Genomic DNA, 13,035 nt, shown 5'->3' on the forward strand with positions numbered 1-13,035 from the left:
GTTGGTGACTTGATGCCTTATCATTTCCACATACTTTAGTGCGTGTTCATACAAACGACAGTGTATTTTTATGCAACACAGCGACACCATCAAAATCCGAGACTTCACACTGATGCATTGCCACGGACGAATTCTCAGACCCCATTCCATATCCTTCCTTTGTCCCAACCATGTCCTTTACAGCAGAAGACTCCAGAATTTCGGGTTGCATCTGGTTGTCACGTCTCTTGTGTTTCCTTCAGTCTGGGTCCATTCCTGTCTTTTCTGTCACAGTTGTGACCTGGCCACTTTTGAGCATTCCACCACTGACTTGGTGGGCCTGGTGCGTCCTCATGGTTGGAGACTGGAGTCAGGTCGTGCATCTTTGGTGGCGGGAAGATCCCAGGAGTGATGCTGAGCTCCTCTGGTGGCAGCCATCCTGCCAGGTTCCAGCCGGTCGGTCACTTTCCCTGCGTGGCTGGCTGGGAGCACTTGACGTGAGCGCTGCCTGCCAGGCCGCTCCTGCACGAGGCTGTTCTTTTCTCCTTGGCAAGCAGTAAGCTCTTTCGGGGGAGGTACTTTGAGGCTCTGTGAAAAACCAGTTCCTCATCACACTTTCTTCTTCTTCCTCTATTTATATCTGCATGGACTCGTGGCTTTCTATTTTATTCTCTTGCCATCATTGTTTATTTTTTTAAAGATTTTATTTATTTATTTGACAGCGAGAATAAGAGAGAGAGAACGAGCATGGGGGGGGGGTCAGAGGGAGAAAGAGACTCCCTGCTGAGCGGTGAGCCCGATGAAGGACTTGATCCTGGGACTCCAGGATCATGACCTGAGCCGAAGGCAGTCGCCAACCAACTGAGCCACCCAGGCTCATTATTTAGTTTGATGTTGAGATTCGGCCCTTGAAGCTGGCCCCCCGTGTCCTTCTCTCCCATCCTTCCATGTTCTGAACACTTCTTTACTCTAAGACCATCCCAATTTACCTGGTACTTCCATGCCCTCACCCTGGAATCAGCCGCGTCTCCCAGGAGCCCAGATCTGAATCTAGGGGTGCCTGTTGCCAAAGCCTGGCTGAGCCTCTGTGCCAGACTCCTTCCTCGGGTCTGTTCTGCTTCCCACGGCAGCCAGGCCTCCAGGCCAGATGGGGGCCGGGACTGAAAGGGAGCGAGCGGCTGGGATGGACAGGACTGTTTAGCATCTGTTTAGCATTTAACTAAACTCCGTTTAGCGCAGAACTCAAGGGCTTGGCTGGAGTGGCCCTCACGGCAGCCCCAGGGGTGCCATGCACTTGTCCGTTGGGGGGGCACCGACTCATCCTTGGGTGCTGGACACATTTATGAGAAGATCATAGTTACCCCCCAAAGCGAGGAAACCAATAAATGAAGACAGTGGACTGAAGCCACATTTTTAGAGAAAGTGCACTTAGGAAATCTGACCTCGGTACTCCGGATGGCCTGTCCTGGCTCTTTATCAAAGTGCACACGTGGCTTGTAAGGCAGCTGTAGGCAGACATTGGTGCCTCCGGATTCTGGTGAAAGGTGAAAAACCTTTAGGTTATTTTATGCTTGTTTCCAAGAGTCGGTATCAAATGCTGGTTTTCTCTTCACTGTGATCAGCGCTGTGCCGCGTTAACGTCCCACCACGTGCTAGGCAGCCTCCGGGCCACGTCCCTTTTTCACATTGAACTTTTTTTTTAAAAACGTTCAACAGACTTCAGTTTTTAGAACCGTTTTAGATTTGTAGAATATTTGAAAAGACAGTACAGAGAGTTCCCGTGTGCCTCACACCCAGTTTCCTCCTCTGTTTGCAGCTCACGTCAGTGTCTGTCACAGTAAATGGGGCAGTATTGATACATTACCATTAACTAAAGCCCATACTCTATTTAGGTTTACTTAGGTGTTGGTTTTTTTTATAAGAGACTTTTTTTTTAAAGATATTTACTTATTTGAGAGAGAGAGTGCATGTGTACATGAGCTGGGGTGAGGGGAGCGGGGGGAAGAAGCAGACTCCTAGGACCCCAGGATCATGACCTGAGCTGATGGCAGATGCTTAAGCGACTGAACCACCCAGGCGCCCCTAGGTTTACTTAGTTTCAGCCAACGTAGTTTTTACTGTTCCAGGCTCCCACCCAGGATACCATGTTACATTTAGTTGTCATGTCTGCTTGGGCTCCTCTGGACTTTTCTGACTTTCCTGTTTTTGATGACCTTGGCAGTTCTGAGGAGTGCCAGCCAGTTATGGGCAGGATGCCCCTCTATTGGAATCTAATGTTTTCCTCCAGATGACAGTGGGGTTACAGGTTTGGGGGAGGAAGACCCCACAGGCTCCGGGCTGTTCTCATCACGCCATATCAGGGTGTGTGCTCTCAGCGTGACTGATCACTGGGTGCCTGCACGTTTTGGGTCTCATTTCATCTTCATAAAAGCCCTCCAAGGTTGGCATGCTGTGTCCGATTTTCTAGATACGAGGACTAAGGCTGGGAAGGTGGAGTGAGATTGTGTTGGGGGTTCCCTGCCGGGAAGGTCTCTGCTTCAGGATTGCTAAGCTGCCTCATTGTTTGGCATCTGGCTTGTTTTCAGTTTCTTGGTTATTATAAATACCACCTCTGCGGACAGCCTTGTTGTGTTCTCTTGGGTTATTTCCTGAGGGTGTGTCCCTGACGAGGGATTACTGGGTCAAAGGGTGTGAGGATTTCCCTGCCAGATGGCTCTTGAGAAACATGGAACCAGTTCACAGGGCATGAGCCGCCGTGTTCCTTTTTACCCACATCCTCTCTAAGACTGAGGTTTATCACTTTTATTTATTTTATTTTATCTTGTTACTTTGTCACACTCTTTCCCCCTGGCCACCCAGATCATAGCTGGCTGTTTACAGAAGTCAACATTGCTCTCAAAGGACAAAGATTAGGCTTTGGTGACATCATTTAAAAGAATGTGCCTCAGGTCAGAAGTGTTTCTCAAAGCAGTGGCTTGGGGAGCAGACAGTGGCCACCCAGCGGAAATGAGCGCAGCCTCTCCAGGTGACCACTTTGTTGGGAACAGACGAAGGAGACTTTAACATTTGTTAAATCAAGACTCCAGAAGGGGTGTCTGGGTGGCTCCGTCGGTGAAGCATCTGACTCTTGATTTCAGCTTGGTTCATGATCTCAGGGCTGTGAGATCGAGCCCCGTGTCGGGCTCTGTGCTGGGCATGGAGCCTGCTTAAGATTCTCTCTCTCCCTCTGCCCCTCCCCCAGCCCTCATGCTCTTTCTCTCTCTCTGTATAAAAAAAATTAAAAAGAAGAAGAAGAGGAGGAAAGAATCCAGAATTGTGTCATTTTTTACATGTTCTTCTTTTGACCATCATTCTGGTTCATTTCCTCTTTAGACGCTTCTTACGTTGCTGGTAGTCACTTAGAAGGCACACGTGAGTGTACCCCCAAACCGACCGAGTGTCTACACAGCACATTCAGACCTCCTGTCATGTTGGTAGTATCGCAGTTGGTTGGCCTCCAGTGAGTGTTTCAGCTAGGATTCTGGGCTGGTGGTTCCCAGAGCTGCTGATGTCAGAATGTTCTGGAGATGACTCAGCTCACTGGCATTTTCAGAGCAGATTTCTCTGGTCAGGTGCCCACACCTAACAGCAGCATATTCCAAGTCTCTAAGAGGGCCTCCTCAGGACTTCTAAGGGGAGTGTGTCCCCGGAGGGCGGTCTATGCTGGGAGTTGATTTGCCCATCGTAGACCAGACGCCTGGGTGTCATCTGCAGCTTTCTCAGATGGCCCGTGGGCCATGGTTGAATGTCACCGTATGCTTGGCCATGACCCGGCCCTGTATTTGATAGGAGAGAAGCGCTGACGTGGAGGGTGGGGGTTTGGGATGAGAAGATGAAGTTGCACCCTAGGAATCCATAAGCCAGTACCTGCTGAGTCCGGCGGGGGCGGGGGGGGGGAATGGCAGGCAGTGGGGTGATGGTGAGCAGCTGTCCTCCTCGAAGGTGGTCCCACGAGCTCTTTTAGGCGCATGTTACTGAAAACTGAACTCCCACCAAAGGCCTCCAGGGTCGATTGGCTTTGGGTGTGTCCAGTGCAGGGTTCAGCCAAGGCCCCCAGGATCGGTCATAGCTGCTCTCAGCCAGCCTTGAGGTCCTCCACACGAGCTTTTACCCAGTGCGAGCTTTTACCCACTGCTCCAGGGAGTTCTGGGTTCTCTAGCCCCGGGGGCTACAAGGGAGGGGCAGTAGCCACAGACCCACTTCTGAGCCAGCAGAGCCCTCCTCTTCGGCTCCTGAACCTCTCCTGAACTTCTCCTGTGCCTAGTGAGGTGGGGGGGCTGGGAAAGGAGTCTGGTGCCCTGATTGGCTTAGTGGCTGGGGGAGAGGTGGTTCCCAGTTGTCCCGCAGCTGCTGCCGAGGCGAGTGCCGGGAAGTGAGCCTCTGTGCCCAGGCGTGGGCGCGGATTCTGAAACTGTCCACTGTTGTCCAGATCGTCCACTGTTGTCCAGCCTGAGGGCCTGACAAGTGTCAGCTGCCACCCATACGTGGGCTGGAGCAGGACCAGGCAGCTGCTAGACCCTCCTTGGTGAAGTCACCACTCTTTTTCTTTTTCCAGACTCCAGGCCCAGGAGGAACCCGACAGTAAGTAGCCTTTCCTTGCCCTGCCTCCCCAGTTTTGTGCCCCTCAATTGGACTCCTTCACTAACAGATCTGCTGGTTCTGAGAGCTGCTGGTGGGTCATTCCCCTCCCACAGTGACGGGGGTGTGGGCTCCCCTTGCAAGTTCAGGCTGGGTCTGCCCCATGTGGGGTATTCTGAGCACAGTGGGGCCACGGCCAGGCCCTGGCCGAAGATGGGGAGCCCCACCCCCTCAGCAGTCTTTGGCTCCTGGCTCGCCCTGCCGGGGACTTCCAGAAGGGCCTGGCAGACCATGGATTTGGTTTTGGCTACTTTGGGTGCCAGGTGGGGTTATTTCCCCTTTCTCCTTCACTCCCTGTGGTTCTCATTCTCACAGCTGGGATGACAAATCCATACTTGAAAACTTGGCCATCATGGGGCGCCTGAGTGGCTTAGTCAGTGACGCGTCCGACTCTTGATTTCAGCTCAGGTCATGATCTTACGGTCGTGAGATCGAGCCCTGCCTCGGGCTCCGCACTGAGCATGGAGCCTGCTCCGGATTCTCTCTATCTCTCCCTCTGCCCCTCCCCTCCTGCTCATGCTCTCTCTCTCTTTCTCAAAACAACAACAACAACAACAACAACAACAAAAACTTAGCCATCCCGTGTGGAGCACTTACTGTGAGCCGGGCACCTTGCTTTGTGCTTCTCAGAGTGACCGTGGGTAGTCCTGACAGCACTCAGAGGTTGGTACTGTCATCCATTTTACAAAAGAAGAAACCCAAGCACAGACAGGAGAGGCGGGTCCGCAATTGGAAAGTAGATCAGCGAACCCTGGTTTGATTTAAACCCTGGTTTGTGTGGCTTCAAAGCTGGTACCCTGAACCGTTGCCCCGAGCTGGAAGGACCTCTTCACCTGCCTTTTACAAAGAGCTTGCTTGTGCAGGTGCTGGGCCGGGGGCTTTGCAAACCTTACCCTGAACCTACAGTTACCAGGGAGGGGGCCCAGACACCCCACCCTCACCAGGCTGGGCCTGGCACCCTGCTCTGCGTCAAGCCTCTGGGAGCAGCCTCGGGGGGAAGGGGTAGGAGAAGGGATGTTACCCTCCAGAGCCGAGGGACAGGGCAGGACAAAGTACTCTATGTGGCTGGGTCTCAGCTGTGTGTGGTTCACCCATTTTTTTTTTTCCATTTATCAATTTTTCCGTGACTTTCTTTTAACTCAAACATTCATACATGGAGAAAGGTTTCCATCCTTTAATTTTTTAATATAGCAGACAGAACCACAATATGAATTCCGTTTCAGATTATGGGAGGTCACATTCAAATATGCTGGGGTCAGATAAGTGGCTGTTACAATACCAGGAAATTTCATGAAAAGGGCATTTAATGATTTGTGAGATAATCAAACATTTTTTGGCCATGGGAGTCAGTGTTTCCATAGTAACTTGTTTTAAATGCCGTCTTTTGGACTTCAGATGATTGTAAAAGGGTAGTCAGGGTTGCGTGGACATACTTTGTGAATCACTCGAGCTCATTCCATTTTGAAGGCTGAAGGTACATGTATGTGTTAGAACATTTCACGAGACCACCTCTCCTTCAGACTTACCTATCAAAGTCAAAAATGAAACCACCATTTTCCTGAAGACACGGCTATTTTTAGAATACATTAGTGTAATCATAACCGACCACTGTCCCAGGAGTCAGGGCTGGGGAGTTGGGGTGGGTCTGGAGTGCACACTTACCCACAGGGGCTTATAAGCATGGCTTCCAGAGCAAGGTGCAGGGTTCAAGTGCTGGCCCCACACTTACTTGAGCAAGTTACTTGACTCCTCTGTGTCTCAGTTTCCTGGTCTGTAAAATGGGGAGGGTGCTAACATTAGCTGCTTTATAGGGTGGTTGGGACGATTCACACGTGTCAAGGCCACACACATGGTAAGCGCTGGACGGGATGCTGGCTACTATCGTTATTTAGTACAAGTTAAAAGCAACAGGACTTCTGAAACTCAACACAGGGCATTGGGCTCTCAAAGCCGAGAAGCCGTGGGTGGTGTGTGGCAGCTTTAAGGAAGAGAGGGGGACTCACCGGAGTCTACAGAGGTGACAAACAGGGGCTTCCCGGGCGGTTGGGGGCACCCTGCATCAATCCACACCCTCTGTGCCCACAGCAGCTGAAGAGCATATCGGTGGTGGACTCGGGCATGGGAGAGCTGGGCTTGATGAGCCCCCCGGCTGTGGAGAGCCCCCCCAACGGGGCAGCCTGCCTAGAGAGCATGCGGCTGCTGGAAGCCAGCCCCCCTGCTGCTGGGAGCCCCTCATCCCCCAGGGACCTCCCCGAGCCCCGGGTGACCTCGGAGCATACCAACAACAGGATCGGTGAGTCTGCCGATTTGGCGGTGCTGGTGTGGTCAAGGCTGAGGGGGCAGGGGGAGCTGGGCACCGGACCCTGGGCCCCCGACGGGAGCCAGAGACCCTGGACCAGGAAGGCCGAGCGAGGAAGAGGCGTGGGTTCTCCCGCAGGCCCTCATGAGTAGGAGCAGCTCTTTGTGAGAGAGTTGAACATGCTTAGATATATTGCTCATCTCCTTCCATCTTGGTAGCCTGATTTAAATTTCTGTAAAATCGGAGTAGTAGTGATTCTGCTCTCCAAGGGCCATTGCAAGCATTTGTGAAGTTGTCTTGGTGGGTAGGGGTGAAGGTGGGGGAGAGGGGCTCCCCCTTCCTGGGGGGGCCCGCCAACCTTGAAGTGAGATGTGCACGCCACCCCCACCCAAAGCAAAGAGCGCCTTGCAGGGACAGGAGGAGACATGCCAGTGACAACAAGACCTGCCACTTGTCTGGGCAGAAGTCCTCTCTCGTTGTCACATGGGCTTCTGAGGACAGTGTCTGCCTCCCCTTTGCACACCCGGGGCAGCGGCACTGTGAGGTAGGTGTGGTGAGAGATGTTCCCTGTCGCACAGCTGCGGGGTGGCAGAGTGGGGACTGGGCCCCACCCCACGCCTGCGGGACTCCGAACGCTTTGGCTTGCCCACACCGGTACCGGCCTCCACAGAGGCACGGAGGCCAGCCCTTCCCGAACTGCGGCCGCCCTCCACCTCAGGCAGACCTTCCGCGTTGGCCTCCCAAAGGCCTCCCTGCCTCCTCTCCCTCTTCTCTCCACCCTGGTACACTCAGAGTGTTTCCATCAAAATACGGGCCTGTCCATTCTGCACCCAGCTTCAACCCCAGGATGAATTCCAGAATTCTTATTCCAGCATTCAGGCTGGTCACTGGTCACAAGCTGCCTCCTCCCCACGAGACTCACCTGCTTCCTGACCCCTCCCGCCTGCTTCGCCCCCTCACTGGCAGTTTCCAGGGTTCACAGAGCCCTCTCTCCCTTCGGAGCTTCTCTGTGGGAGCTGCTTCCTCACCTGGGACAGCCACTCCCCCTTTGAATCTAGTCAATTCTTGATGTCCTGAGGTCCCTGCTTATTTGCCTCCTCTTCCAGGAAGTCTTCTTGGCCCTCCACTCTCCTGTGTACACCAAATGCCCCTCTGATGTGCTCCCCCAGACCCAGTACTCTCAGCCCCCCGCCCTGTGACTGTGTTTGTGGCCTCCCCACCTCCTCGCTCCCACCTGGCTGTGAGCTCCCTGAGGGCAGGGCCTTAGCGAGCCCCATCTCTGTTTTCTCTGGGGGGTTAACCATTGCCGGGATAATACCAGGGGGGCATCTGTAATTGTCCTACACATTTCTATAGCAGGCGTTGGTGGATAGAACTCTGTGGGGCAGGGTCTCTCTTATGAAACCAAGGCATGGTAGCCTTCAGCAAGTTTTATTTAAAAAGAGTGTTATTTGGGGCAGTACCACCAAAGCCATCTCCTTTAAAATTCCTAAGATGTCCTAACTTGAATGTTTGGGTCTGCTGAGTGCAGTGCCCGGAGCTGCGGGGGTGGGTGGAGGGAGGTACCAGCCTCCTAGGACGGCTGCGGTGTGGGCAGCCTGCTTCAGCCGGCCTGTTCGCCTCGCTGGTAAGCGGGGTGGTTGGGAGAGAGGGCCTTGGAGGTTCGCTCAGGAGCCTTTCGTCCTTCTGACACCACCCCAGAGGAGCACCCCTGCCCACTGAACCTGTCTAGTACCCCAGGGGGACCAAACTGCAGCCTGAGCTTTATCCCTCTGCCCCTGGGCACCAGACAGGGGGAGCCCCTTCACCTCCCACCCCACCAAGATAACTTCCCTGGATTCTAAAGCCCTGGGTGGGGTAGAAGGTTCAAGCAGCTCCTGAAAGACCCTCCTTTCTCCTCCTATCTTGCGGGGGATTGCAGCCCTGTGATGAGGGATAGAGTCGGGATGTGAGGGAGGGATAGCCTGGCCCCTGGCTTTGGTTCTTTGGACAAACCCACTTCCACTTCTCTCCCACCCTGCTCCCTACGCCTCATCTTCTCTAGCCCTGTCTGGCTGTTCTGTGCCCTCTCTAGCTCCTCAGGGTCCCCTCTCTCTCTGGCTCCTGCCTCTTCCTAGCCCCTCTGCTCAGGCTCCCAGGGCAAAGGGCCTGCAGGCCTTGGTGGAGGGTGTGTGGCTGGGGCCTGGGGCCCTGCTTTCCCTTTTGGGGTGTGTGAGGGGCACCCAATCCATAGCTTGCCACACTTGCAGCTTTCTTCTAGTCCTCGCTGCTATTTTGAATACTTCCCTCTTTCCTGGAGGTGTTAAAAACCAAAACAGAAGAGCCAGCATTATGCAATGGGGTTTTGGGTGCAGGGCCCCCAAGGATCTTTTGGGTGTTCCTGAATCAGAGGGGTATAACTGGGTGACCCAGAGAGGCAGGGATCCCCAGCCCCTGCCCCGCCCTAGCTCTCAAGTTCCCTCTTGAGCTTCCTCATTCAGACTCCAGAGAGAGTCCCAGGGACAAACTGCTGGGAGCTGGGACCCTGCCCCGAGCTCAAGGCCGTCAGAAGCTGGGCTGAGTAAAGGCCAGGCTCCTCACTTCCCAGCTTCTTGGGCAGCTCACTTAACTCCCCTGAGCCTCTGAAGCACCCCCATTCCCCACAGCAGATGGTGGTGAGGACTGCAGGGAGTCCTGCCTCTAAGGGGCCGGGCTGCTGATTCATCCGAGCAACACACACAAGCAGCCCTACTCTGCACGGGTCAGGCAGAGCCTCGAAGGCCTCAGGCGGGAGATGGGCAATAAGTAGTAAATGCTGAAATACCGCCCTGAGCAAAGGATCACGGGCTGCTGTTCATTATTAACAGGCTGGGGGTCTTAGACTGTGATCTACTGTCTGGTTTACCTGAGCAGGAAAGGTTCGCAGGCCACAGGACATTCACTACGAAAACCTGGAGCAGCCCAGGCAAACCAGAACACGTTAGTCACCCCGGGTTTCTGACGGAGGCACACGGACAGGAGTGTAAGGGCAGCCAGTCGGGTGGGAGTGTTCTGAGATTTCTACTAACTGCCTGGCGACTTTGGGCCAGTCATTGAACCTTTGGGGGCTTCAGGTTCTTTATATCTGTCCACAGGGACAGGAATAGACTGTCCACAGTGCGGCAGTGATGTGAGGACTTGGGTGTCATGTGTGGAAGGGTCTGGATGGTGGCCAGCACGCTGGCCTCCTCCGCTGCTCACTGGGGCCGCAGTCACTCCCTTCTCTCCCCAGGGCTCACTTTCTCTCCCAATGCAGTGCTCTCCTTCCTACCTGATCCCCGCATAAATGCTGAGAAGATCATGGGCCTGTCCCACGAGGGGGCCTGTCCCACAAGGGGGCCAGTCCTTAACTCCTCGGCACACAGTTTCTAGCTGTTGTATGTCCTTCGAGCCTCAGGACGCCCGTGAGGCGGATGGGGCTGGCTCTGCATCAGAGAGGTTGTGCCACCTGCCCGAAGCCACACAGTAGGAGTGACTGAGTTGGAACTTGGACCCTCCTCTGCCTTCTCGCCCTGTCCAGCTAGGGCCCCGGTCCCCTCACTTCACCCATCCCTTTGCCTTGCAGACAAGATCTACATCATGAAGGCTGACACGGTGATTGTGGGGACCGTGAGGACCGAGGTGCCTGAGGGCCGGGGCCTGGTGGCGCTGGTGGGGCCCGAGTTCGAGGAGGATCTGGAAGTGGACCATGCCCCTCGCTTCCCGGAGCAGGAGACAGAGCCGCCTCTGGGCAGCTGCGGGGATGTCATGTTCTCAGTAGAAGAGGAAGGAAAGGAGGCCCCCTTGCCCATGACTGTCTCAGAGAAATGAAGCCTGGCCTGGGTGGGGGCTGAGAGGGCAGCGGGGTGCCCCCTGGGAGACCAGGGTAGCCCTGGTGGCACCAGGCCGGTGGCAGAGGCCCATGGGGCCCGAACTGAGGTTCCAGCATCCAGGACTACAGGGGTTCCGGTGGTCTCTAGTTGCATCCTCACCCTGCTGCCCCCCAGCCCAGACCCTCGGGGAGCCCGGGCTTGTGCAGGAGAGACAAGCTAGGGGCCGGATCTGAATGGCAGAGTTTGTGGGAGTGGCAGATGGACAGCGGAGACCGGGCACCTTGTCTCCTGGCACTGGTGGGCGGATGCCCAGAGCCCTGAGCATCAGACGGACACCGCCGCGGCTGGAGCTCCCTTGCGGCAGAGGCTGTGAGATACATACCCCTGTGCCTTCTACTCTCCCCCTGGGCTGCAAGAGTGATGCCCCCTGGACCTCGCCACCATGTCGGCAGCCCCCAGTTACTGTAATGGGGCCCCCTGTGGGCACTGAGCCAGCGCCTCCTGAGTCAAAAGGGAAGCCAAGGGGTGAGGCGTCGTTGGCTGACCCCATCTTGGCAACAGCCACTGCTCCGTGCCCTGTGCCCTGTGTCGAGGTGAATGCCCAGCCTGGCCCCCAGCCGTGCCAGGGCTCGAGTGAGACCCTCCTGGTGCTGCCAGCCCTCCCCTATTCTGTAGCCCCCAAGGAGGGCTGGGGGCCTGGCGTCACTGACTTGTCACACAAGGTCCCCACCAGCAGTCCCCTCCGTGGGAGGCATCTTGGGACCCAGATGTCTGCAGAGGCTCAGAAGCTGCAGTGCCCCGCCCCAGCCGGAGATCCTGCCCACCCAGCTGCCTGGAGAAGGGCCCACTGAAGGGGAGCCCTAGGCCCTTCCTGGGTCCTTGTCTGCACTGTGGGCACCTCTGCTGTGTCCTGGGAAGATGCGCCTTCCTCACACCTGCCGTGCACACGGAGCCCGGGACCCCAGCCCTGCCCTCGCGCTCCAGCCACTCTGCACCTGTGGTTGGGATACGGATGTCAAAAAGCATCATGGTTTCGCCCAGACATTCTGCCTTATTCTGGATTCTCAGAAAAGCAAGTAGTCCAGTCTGGACTTGAGGACTTTTGCATTTCACGCTAAGGAGTAAAGCTGTCCCGACTTGGGTCTGCTGGCCTTCTCTCCCCAGGGCTTTCAGACTCATGTAAACAAACAAGGGGCCTTGGAGAGGGACGTGTGGGCAGATGACGGGGCTGCCCGCAGCTCAGGGCGTTCAGTCTCAGCCGCCTGGAGGCCCCTGGAATTACCCACTGGAGGCCAGGCCCAGGAAAGCTGCTGTTTACTGACCAGCCTGCTCACTCTCTGGAGGAAGTTGGGGCTGGGTCAGGAATCACAGGGTAGTTTCTGAAACTGCTCAGATGTTTGGGGGAAAGGAGAAGGGGCTAGGACACTGAGAGGGACTCACATCGGAACCTGAGGACGTTGCCATGTGGTGGACAGTATTTGCCCAGATGTCTCGTGCAGGGACAGTGTGGGTGCACCGTGCCTGGAGCTCTGGCTGGAAGGGGCTGGAGGATGCCCCACCACGCTGAGCAGGGCGCTGGCTGTCTTGACTTGAAGATATGGACCCCATGTTGGACAAAATGAAGCACTCCCTTGCCTAAAGTCCCTTCACAAAACCTTCGATCCTCTGAAACTTTTGATACTAAGAAAATTTGTAAGGTCCCTTAAAAATACCAATCGTAAGTTTTCAGGAAACTATCTTTGAGATTGGAGAGTATTTGAGAACATCTGAGCAGGAAGGGTCTGGGCAGCGGGGGTCCCTCTTCACCCACCCTCCCCCAGGATAGGGGGTCCCTCTTCACCCATCTACCGAGGTAGCCAGCTTCTGTGCCCTGTGTCGAGGCGAGTGCCCCGCCTGGCCCCCAGCCCTTCTGGGGCCAAGTGAGACCCTCCTGGTGCTGCCAGCCTTCCCCTATTCTGTAGCCCCCACGGTGGGCCTAGGGTCGACTGACTTGTCTCACAATGTCCTCACCAGTCCCCTCCGTGGGAGGCATCTTGGGACCCAGAGGTCTGCAGACACTCCATGGAGGGAGGCTGCTAGGAGCTGGGGCAGCCATTCCTACTGCTGGAGTTTCTTCCTTATTCTCGGAGGCAAACCCTTCCTCCGTGTAGTTGCCACTCTCTGGTCTAAGACCTATCCTCTGAGGATATTTAAAAGAAAGCCTTTCTTGTCATCAGACTCCCTTTGGCTATTTGCAGAAAGAGATTCTGG

At 55.3% G+C, this 13,035-nt stretch overlaps 1 protein-coding gene across 1 annotated transcript in view; it reads left to right on the forward strand.

Moving 5' to 3' along the window:
* The window catches only part of TNFRSF8 (TNF receptor superfamily member 8), a 61,691-nt gene extending 49,170 nt beyond the window's left edge, over positions 1–12,521 (forward strand). Inside the window, exons 12-14 of the mRNA XM_040645543.1 lie at positions 4,574–4,599; positions 6,742–6,949; positions 10,539–12,521. Coding sequence (XP_040501477.1) covers positions 4,574–4,599; positions 6,742–6,949; positions 10,539–10,783 — 479 coding nt within the window. The 3' untranslated portion in view covers positions 10,784–12,521. The remainder of the gene's footprint in view (positions 1–4,573; positions 4,600–6,741; positions 6,950–10,538) is intronic.
* The last annotated feature ends 514 nt before the right edge of the window (positions 12,522–13,035 follow it).

Source organism: Ursus maritimus, unplaced genomic scaffold (assembly GCF_017311325.1).
Source record: "Ursus maritimus isolate PB19 unplaced genomic scaffold, ASM1731132v1 scaffold_32, whole genome shotgun sequence".
In the NCBI taxonomy this organism is placed as follows: domain Eukaryota; kingdom Metazoa; phylum Chordata; class Mammalia; order Carnivora; family Ursidae; genus Ursus; species Ursus maritimus.